The sequence below is a fragment of the Lolium rigidum genome, chromosome 5 (genome assembly GCF_022539505.1).
Source record: "Lolium rigidum isolate FL_2022 chromosome 5, APGP_CSIRO_Lrig_0.1, whole genome shotgun sequence".
Lineage (NCBI taxonomy): Eukaryota > Viridiplantae > Streptophyta > Magnoliopsida > Poales > Poaceae > Lolium > Lolium rigidum.
The window spans coordinates 226,819,867-226,829,548 of NC_061512.1; the positions used below are offsets into that span (position 1 = coordinate 226,819,867).

Here is a 9,682-nt window from a genome sequence, read left to right on the forward strand (position 1 = left end):
CATTTGGAGAGTGGGAGATGGTACACAGATTAATATATGGGAAGATAATTGGATCCCCTCTAGTCACAATTTGAAGGTGATGACGCCAAAAGGAAATAATTTGTTTACCCGTGTGAGTGATCTTATTAATCCAGATTGATGGTAATTGGGATGAAGAGCTTTTGGAGACTATGTTTTGGCCAGTGGATGTCCACAGAATCAAGCAAATTCCTTTGATACAGGATAGAGAAGATTTAGTGGCATGGCACTTCAATAAACTCGGTCTTTTTTCAGTTCGATCTGCTTACTACTGTCAATGGGATTTTAAATTTGGGAGGAGTAATAGAAATACAAGTATCTCTGAAGCTGCTTCGAATACTGTTTGGGATAAATTATGGGGTCTTGAAATTCCTAGTAAGATAAAGATTTTTGGCTGGAGAGTGTTGCATGGGATGATCCCATGTAGGGGCATTCTTGCAAACCGACATATTGGGAATCAGGGAGGATGCCCCTTATGTAATGAAGGTTGTGAAGATATGAAGCATATGCTTTTTACTTGTCAGAGGGCGAAGGAAGTCTGGAGATGTTTGGGGCCGTGGGGGCCCCGGAGGAAATCTTAATACAGGACGGATCGGGTTCTCGTTATTGTTGAAGAAATTATAAGGAAGGGTGGCCGGCTTCAGTTGATGGATAATGTGGGATTTGCTGAATTAGTTTTATGTGCTGGATGGTATATCTGGTGGGAGAGAAGGCAAAAAGTACATAATGAAGAGATACAAACACCTTTTCCTTCTGCGACATCTATTGTGGTTATTACAAAGAATTATATGATGGCTGCAAAAAAGCCACAGAGGAAGAAAGAAGGAACCTGGTCGAAGCCTTTGGAGGGTATGTTGAAAATTAATGTTGATGCTGCATTTGATATTCAGTCAGGGAAGGGGGCTGGTGGTGTTGTCATTAGAGATTACAGAGGCCAATGCATTGCTGCATCCCAGAAGTTTCTCCCCCATGTGGTTGACGCCCCTATGGCAGAGGCTTATGCTCTTAGAGAAGGACTGGTTCTAGCACAACATATTGGCATAAATAATTTTGTTCTCCAAACTGATTGTACTCAGGTGGTTGAGATAATGAGGGATGATGGTTTTTGTGCTACAGCAGCAGCGGCCATATATGATGACTGTAGGATTATGTGGAGTGGTTTTGACAGAGTAGAGGTGGAGCATTGTCACCGAGAAGCAAATCAGGTGGCGCATGAGCTTGCTAGACATTCTTTTGAAACTAGTAATTCTTGTATTTGGGTCGATGAGCCCCCTAGTTTTATTATTAGCAAGCTCGCAAATGATGTAACTATACTTTAGCGGCAAGTTTCTTTCGCACTCTTTTCCTTACCAGGGTACCTACGGGGACTGGAAGGTTTTTAATGAGGCGGCTTGCTTGCTTATATATTAATGGAATTGTTCAAAAAAAAAAACAGGTACGCGCATGATCAAATAAAGAACTTTCCACGTGAAAAAATATTTACGACAAAAAATAACGAGCTCGTACGCACTAAATCTAGGAGCAACCTTGATAGCCGTCCGGAAAGTTTGATACATATAGATTAGGCAGCCGGACACGCCAGAGGACGTCGTGTGCATGCGTTAGACGGCCAGGACGTACGTCGTATGCATGGATTAGGCGGCTGAAGTATCGCATGCATGCGCGGATTAAGTGGCCTGGAGCATCGTATGCATGGAAATAGGCTGCCGAAACGGGGTTACGTACGCGCGCACTAGCTAGCGCACCACGTTTCCAAGCATAGCTTCACTTTTTTAGTCCCACATCGCTAACCGAAGAAGGTAAACACCAACTTAAATACGCGCGCGCGGTTACAGTTGCCAACCTGTCTTCGTCGCTAGCTTGATCCAGCTGTAGAGAAGTACCGCTGAATCCTTGCCTGATCAAAATGGGCCGCCTAGTGGAGAGCCCACCTGACCGATCCTTGCGCGAATGGTACGATAGAGAGCGCGCGAGCGCTAGGGAGGAGGGTCCTAGTCGGCGGACAGCACCTTCCTATATCACATCTCCCGGGAATAGGGCAACCCGCTAAAACTATAGTCTGCCCATATTGGAATGGGCAGGATCCACTCGAAAGGAAAAGTTTCCAATGGGCTATTATTGCCGTGTGGACCTAGCTGCAGTGGGTGACCGTGTCTTGGTCGTTATCCGAGGGCGACAGGCAGGGACAGAGCATATGGAAATTCGAGAGGAGAAGCTTCTGGAAAGTTGTGGCAGCAGTTGATCGAATCATTTGGCCGGCGTAGTATCGCAGTGTCGGTACGCCAAAAACACAGAGCACCTGGTACTCCATTTTTCAACTGCGGATCGCATGATCCAAATCCAGCTGCTGCTCCTTCAGCAATCAGGCTGCGCCTGAACAACGCGACGACGCGTACGAGCACCATATGCCCACTATTAACAGTAACGCAGCTACACTGCCTTTTTGCTTCGAGTTTCGAGGGTTTTCCGCAAAACGCGCAGCACCGTCCACGCCAACTCCAGCGTATATTCCTGCTGTACCACGAGACGTCGCCGTTGCCGTCAACACCGTGGGGCGACGCGGGCGAGACCACCACGGTTTAGCAGGAACAAATACTTTGGCCGACGCGCATTTCGTCAACTTCGGCACATCCCACAGCATCTTACCCAGGCACTTCAAACCGGAAAGCACAAGCGATCGATGCACCACCATCTATAAATAGCCGCGAACACCTCTTCCCATTTTCTCAAACCAATCGACACAGCACACTAAAACAAAGCTACTAGCAAAGATCAGCTAGCTACAGCTACTTCCAAGATGAGCGTGGAGATCCTGGACGGGAGGACGGTGCAGAGCTTCGTGGAGGACGAGGGCGCCTTCAACGCCTCCGTGGACGGCCGGTTCGCCGCCCTCGACGCCAACCACGACGGCCTGCTCTCCTACGCCGAGATGGCCGTGGAGCTCATGAGCCTCCGCGTCCTCGAGAAGCACTTCGGCGTCGACGAGGCCGGCGTCCTAGGGCCCGACGAGCTCGCGGGGCTCTACCACGGCCTGTTCGTGCGCTTCGACCGCGACGGCGACGGCGCGGTGGACAAAGAGGAGTTCCGGGCGGAGATGAAGGAGGTCATGCTCGCCGTCGCCAGCGGGCTCGGGTTCCTGCCCGTGCAGATGGTCGTCGAGGAAGGGAGCTTCCTCAAGGTGGCCGTCGACAGGGAGCTGGCCAGAGCGACTTGACGGAATTTTGTTTGTGCTTACGAGTATACTTTGCAGAGTCTGCACTAGGCGCAATGCTTTCTTTTCTTTAATTCTTCCTGACAAGACATAAGAGATGAGTAATGCTGAATGACATATCAGCTATGTAAGCGTGATTCTGTATTCGCAGAGGCCGTTATCATTTTCATTGTATGAAATAGTTGTTACCCTACCAGCTTGACATTCAGAATTGAAAGTTGTACGAAAGCCAGGAACCGTACCCTCTACCTAGGCCTACTTTATATGGGGGTTTGGAGGCAGAGCTACATGCAGCTCTTTATTTTGAACCCTCAGAATTTGTATTTTAAAATTTCAAATAAATTACAAAACAAAATTCTAGTGATAGTCAATGATGTATGTTACAGTTGTGTAAAAATCTCAATGCAAACCAATTTGTATTCTAAGCTACACGAAATTCACAAAATATGATAAATTTTATAGTCTTGAAATATGCACTATTCAATATCAAATTTGCCAGAATTTGTTATTTTTGTGTAGCCTAGAATAAGAAGTAGTTTGTATTGAGATTTTACACCATTATAGTATACATCATTAGCTATCCGTAGAATTTTGATTCAGACTTTTTGAATCTTTGAAACATTAATTCTAACTGTTTGGAAATAAAGGGCTATGTATAGCTCGGCCTCCGTTTGAACTTTCACGGTATAAGTACTAGGTAGTAGTTCTTATACGGGTAGCACATAGTTGATAGTTTAACAACCCCTCATCTACATCCTTAATACATAAAGTTCAGTGAACCCGTTTGCAACTTGATCTTTGTTGAAAATGAAATTGACATCAAAGAGATTTTTGGCAACTTGTTCTCGCACAAAATGATAGTAAATCTCTAATACTTTGTGCTAGCATGGAAAATAGAATTTATAGAAAAATATGTAGCACCAAGATTATCACACTAAAAACATAAACATTATCGAAGAGACGGTTCTCGAATTAATGCTTCAACCAAATCAACTCACCTGGTGACAAGGGATTAACTTGTCAATGCCTACGGGTTATAGGCTAGGGTTTAGCTAGAAGTAGAGGGCAAGTAGATCTCGAAGGTTTCAGCCGAAAAGTACTCGACGATTACGAAAACTAGGGTTTGTGAACAATGATTCGATGATCTCCTCGTCCCTCGACTCCCCCTTTATATAAGAGGTGGAGCCGAGGGTTTCGTTTCGTACAAGTTACAGAGTCCGGGACGGTTTCTAACTCATCCCGCCGGATTACAAACAACACTTCCTATTACAATTCTACTTTCCTTAATATATCTTGGGCTCTCGAACCTTCTTATTCTTCGGGTAGTGGGCCTTCATTAAACCCCGGGTACTATCTTTGGCAGGCCCATTTGGGATGCCTATGTCAGTAGCCCCCGAGATTTTGCTTGAATCGTAGAGTCAGGGAAAATCTCCACTGCTTATTTTTATTCGACAATTTAAAGTTTTCTATATTTCTTTATATAAATTTCTATATTGTACAGGGATATTGGTAGTTGGGGCTAGTTCATCTGACGGATCAGGTACTAGTTAACTGCTCTAGTGGCAATCCGCAAAAACCTACTTCAAGATCACGTCCCTGGACATGATCTCGGGATACTCGGTGCAAACTTCGACGAGTGCCGCTTAAGGTCTTACCATTCTGTCGAGTCCCAGTCAAATTTATTGAGTACCTAACGCGTCCGTTAGGATTTTTCTTCGTATCTGTTGATACGGATAAAAGTAGCGGAGCGCAGTCTTCGGCGATGCCACGCCCAGCAGAATGGATCTGGGGTCTTACCTTCGCAAATTTGCGGCATTCAGAAATTGATCGCAACTTTGGCGTTCTGAGAATATATTGTCGAGTGCTTTTCCGGCTGTTGGAATGGCACATTTTATCGAGTCAAATATGACTTATATTAATCTCCCGATGGGAGTATATGTAGAGTTAATTATAACTCGAAATATACTCTCTTGCTTTTCTATCTTTCTTTCTTTTTCCTTTTTAAATTTCATCGGGCACGCGAACAGCGCTCCCGATGGGAGTAGCCCCCGAGGCTACAGCCAAGAACTTGTGCTTGGTTGTAGGCTCCCACAATTTCTATATTTGCCATAGTCGAAATTTTACTTTTATCGAAGTAGCCCCCGAGCATTTGGGCAAAAACTTGTTTCTGACCAAAAGCTCCCGAAGTGTTCAAATAACTTCTCCTGTCGCCATTCTCCTTTTATTTTTCTTGTCGACATACTTTCCTTTGTCAAATTCTCTTCAGCTCTATTAATAGTCGAGATTTCTCTGTCTTGTGGGTCCATTGTTCTCACCACGTTGACACGTCGTGCAAGTGGGGGACACACGTCGTCCGCTTTTCCTGGCGCACGTTTGGTAACGCCTGTTCCATTCCATCTCCGTAAAAAGACCTTTTTACCCTTTTCTCTGCAAGATCCTTATTCCACCACACGATTTCTTCATCCAACGGTGCACTGCTTCGCCCGATTCCTATATATACCTTTCTTCAACCTCGGTTCGCTCCTTCGCTTGCGCCGCACATCTGTTCTTCCTTGCAAAGACTCCCCTGCGCCCAACTCTTTCTGATCTTCCGCACGCACGAACATTGCTTTTCCAGTGCCGTTGATGCCACCGCGCACGCGACTCACCCGCCACAGCACTCCAGAATCCAAGATGGCCGCTGAGGATCTTGAGTGGGAGAGATCTAAAATCTCCAACCAACATGTCAATATGCTGAAGAGGCTTGGCCTGATGAAGAAGGAAGACGCCATCCGCTTTCCCAGCGAAGAAAGCTACCCAAACCCTCCAATGGAGTATCGGGTTAGTTTCGTTGATCACCTCATCCGCGGCCTTTCCGCCCCAATTCATGATTTCCTCCGCGGCCTTCTTTTTGTTTATGGGATTCAACTACACCAGTTGACTCCCAATTCCATCCTCCACATTTCTATTTTTATCACGCTTTGCGAATGCTTCCTTGGAGTCCCTCCTAATTGGGCTCTTTGGAAACGCATTTTCCGCCTCCGCCGTAATGGCGCTCACAACGCCACCTACAACATAGGCGGCGTTGTTATCTGTGTCCGAACCGACGTTGATTACTTCGACGTCAAATTTCCTGACTCTGTCCAAGGATGGCGCAAAAGGTGGCTTTATATACACGAAGAAAGCGCCAATTCCGTGGAACACAACATAGTTCCTTTCGACGGAAACGCAAAAATTCAACGCCGCCACTCCCGGGATGCTCGAAGCTTCCGAAGAAGAGAAAAGGCAACAGAAGCTCTTATGTCTCGCATTCGTCAACTTCAAAATACTCGGGGCAAAGAACTTTCTGGTGTTCAAATCACTGCTTATTTTCTTAGGATTAGAGTGCAGCCTCTTCAGGCTCGCAAAAATCCCCTTTGGACGTATTCTGGTGAAAATGACGCCAATAGACTCTCCAATGATCTTTCTTTGAAGGACTTGGAGAAGTTAATTCGAAGAATTACCTCGCTAAACAAGAAGGATCCTATTCCTTCCTCTTGTCGCGTGGAACCATACAGCTCCGCCAATCCTCTCCCCGAGGTATTTTGTCTTCCCGAATTTTTATCTTATTCCGAACTTTCCCTGCATCTCATTGTATTGATATCTCTCTAATTTTCCTTTTGCCGCTATTTTCCTGCAGAATCATCCTACTATGGCTTCCCTTCCTCCTCTTCCTGAGGATGGAGAAGTCGAAGAAAGGGGCATTGTCACTGACGACAATCAAGAAGCTCCATCTTTTGTGAATGATCCCGTGGATTCTCGAAAATCTGCGGGATCTTCCGAGGACACTACGTCGGTCCAATCTCCTCCTCCCGCCGTTTCTCCACAAAGGAAAAGGAAGAGGAGTAATGCCGAAGATTCCGGCACATCCAAAGCCGAAGAAGTTGTTCCTTCTCATCCGAAGGCAGCTTATGATCCTTATATTGAATCCCTCGTCAGTTCGTAAGTCACCTTGATTTCCCCTTATTTCTGTAGTCGAAGTTTTTTCTTGTCTTGCTTTTTATGCTATTGATCCTCACTCGCAGTGATGACGAGGAAGAAGTACCAACTCGTGACGTGGCTCCTCGAACGAGCACGTCACATACTTTAGTTATTTCGGAGAAGCCCGTTGAAGGAGAAGAATCGTCGCCTCCTCAACAAAATGTTGGCACATCTACTCCTCCTTCGGGTTAATGTTGTCAATGCCTACGGGTTATAGGCTAGGGTTTAGCTAGAAGTAGAGGGCAAGTAGATCTCGAAGGTTTCAGCCGAAAAGTACTCGACGATTACGAAAACTAGGGTTTGTGAACAATGATTCGATGATCTCCTCGTCCCTCGACTCCCCCTTTATATAAGAGGTGGAGCCGAGGGTTTCGTTTCGTACAAGTTACAGAGTCCGGGACGGTTTCTAACTCATCCCGCCAGATTACAAACAACACTTCCTATTACAATTCTACTTTCCTTAATATATCTTGGGCTCTCGAACCTTCTTATTCTTCGGGTAGTGGGCCTTCATTAAACCCCGGGTACTATCTTTGGCAGGCCCATTTGGGATGCCTATGTCACCCGGTGACAAGGGATTAACTTATCAATGCCTATGGATTGTAGGCTAGGGTTTAGTTAGAAGTAGAGGGCAAGTAGATCTCGAAGGTTTCAGCCGAAAAGTGCTCGACGAATATGAAAACTAGGGTTTGCAGACAATGATTCGATGATCTCTTCGTCCCTTGACTCCCCTTTATATAGGAGGTGGAGCCGAGGGTTTCGTTTCGTACAAGTTACGGAGTCCGGGACGGTTTCTAACTCATCCCGCCGGATTACAAATAACACTTCCTATTACAACTCTATCTTTTCCTTTAACACATCTTGGGCTTCCGAATCTTCTTATTCCTCGGGTAGTGGGCCTTCAATAAACCCCGGGTACTATATTTGGCAGGCCCATTTGGGATGCCTATGTCAGTAGCCCCGAGATTTTGCTTGAATCATAGAATCGGGGAAAATCTCTACCGTTTATTTTTACTCGAAAGCTCTAACTTTCATACTTCTTCTCATAAAATTCTATATTGTGCAGGGATATTGGTAGTTGGGGCTAGTTCATCCGACGGATCGGGTACTAGTTAACTGCTCTAGTGGCAATCCGCAAAAACCTACTTCAAAATCACGTCCCCGGACATGATCTCGGGATATCGGTGTAAACTTCGACGAGGTGCCGCTTAAGGTCTTACCATTCTGTCGAGTCCCGGTCAAATTTATCGAGTACCTAACGCGTCCGTTAGGATTTTTCTTCGTATCCGTTGATACGGATAAAAGTAGCAGAGCGCGAGTCTTCGGCGATGCCACGCCCGGCAGAATAGATCCGGGGTCTTACCTTCGCAAATTTGCGGCATTCAGAAATTGATCGCAACTTTGGCGTTCCGAGAATATATTGTCGAGTGCTTTTCCGGCTGTTGGAATAGCACATTTTATCGAGTCAAATATGACTTATATTGCTCTCCCGATGGGAGTATATGTAGAGTTAATTATAACTCGAAGTATACTCTCTTGCTATTCTATTTTTCCTTTGTTAATTTCATCGGGCACGCGAACAGCGTTCCCGATGGGAGTAGCCCCCGAGGCTACAGCCAAGAACTTGTGCTTGGTTGTAGGCTCAACATTTTAGTCCACCTTGTCGCTATATTGCCATTATCTCCCGATATTCTTTCCCTTCTTCTCTTTTTTTTTTTTTTTTATCTATCGGGTGCGCGAACAGCGCTCCCGAGGCTACAGCCAAGAACTTGTGCTTGGTTGTAGGCTCCCACAATTTCTATTTTTGCCATAGTCGAAACTTTACTTTTTTCGAAGTAGCCCCCGAGCATTTGGGCAAAAACTTGTTCTTGACCAAAGGCTCCCGAAGTATGCAAATAACTCATCCTTTCGCCATTTTCCTTTTATTTTTCTTGTCGACATATTTTCCCTTGGCAAATTTTTCTTCAACTCTATCAATGGCCGAGTTTTTCCTGCCTTGTGGGTCCATCGTTTCCACCACGTTGACACGTCGTGTAAGTGGGGGACACACGTCCTCCGCTTTTTCTCGGCGCACGTACGGTAACGCCTATCTCGGTAAAAATACTTTTTGCCCTTGTAACCAGAAGATCAATTCTCACCACACGATTTCCTCATCCAACGGCTTTCGCGACCCTCAATTCTTATATAAACCTGTCTTCAACCTCCGTTCATCCCCTTGCTTGCGCCGCTCACCTGTTCCTCTTCGCAAAAACTTCCCCTGCGCCCAACTCTCTCTGATTTCCCGCACTCGCATACATTGCTCTGCCCATTGCCGTTGATGCCACCGCGCGCGCCTGACTCGCCACAGTACTCCGGAATCCAAGATGGCCGCCGAGGATCTTGAGTGGGAGAGATCGAAAATCTCCAACCAAGATACCAACATGCTCGAAGAGGCTCGGCCTTATGAAGAAGGAG

At 46.0% G+C, this 9,682-nt stretch overlaps 1 protein-coding gene across 1 annotated transcript; it reads left to right on the forward strand.

The window, feature by feature from the left end:
• The first annotated feature begins 2,765 nt into the window (after positions 1 to 2,765).
• LOC124658048 lies at positions 2,766 to 3,460 on the forward strand. Its single transcript, XM_047196495.1, has one exon. It carries the CDS (start codon positions 2,816 to 2,818, stop codon positions 3,230 to 3,232), a length of 417 nt encoding a protein of 138 aa, XP_047052451.1. The 5' UTR covers positions 2,766 to 2,815; the 3' UTR covers positions 3,233 to 3,460.
• Positions 3,461 to 9,682: the final 6,222 nt, after the last annotated feature.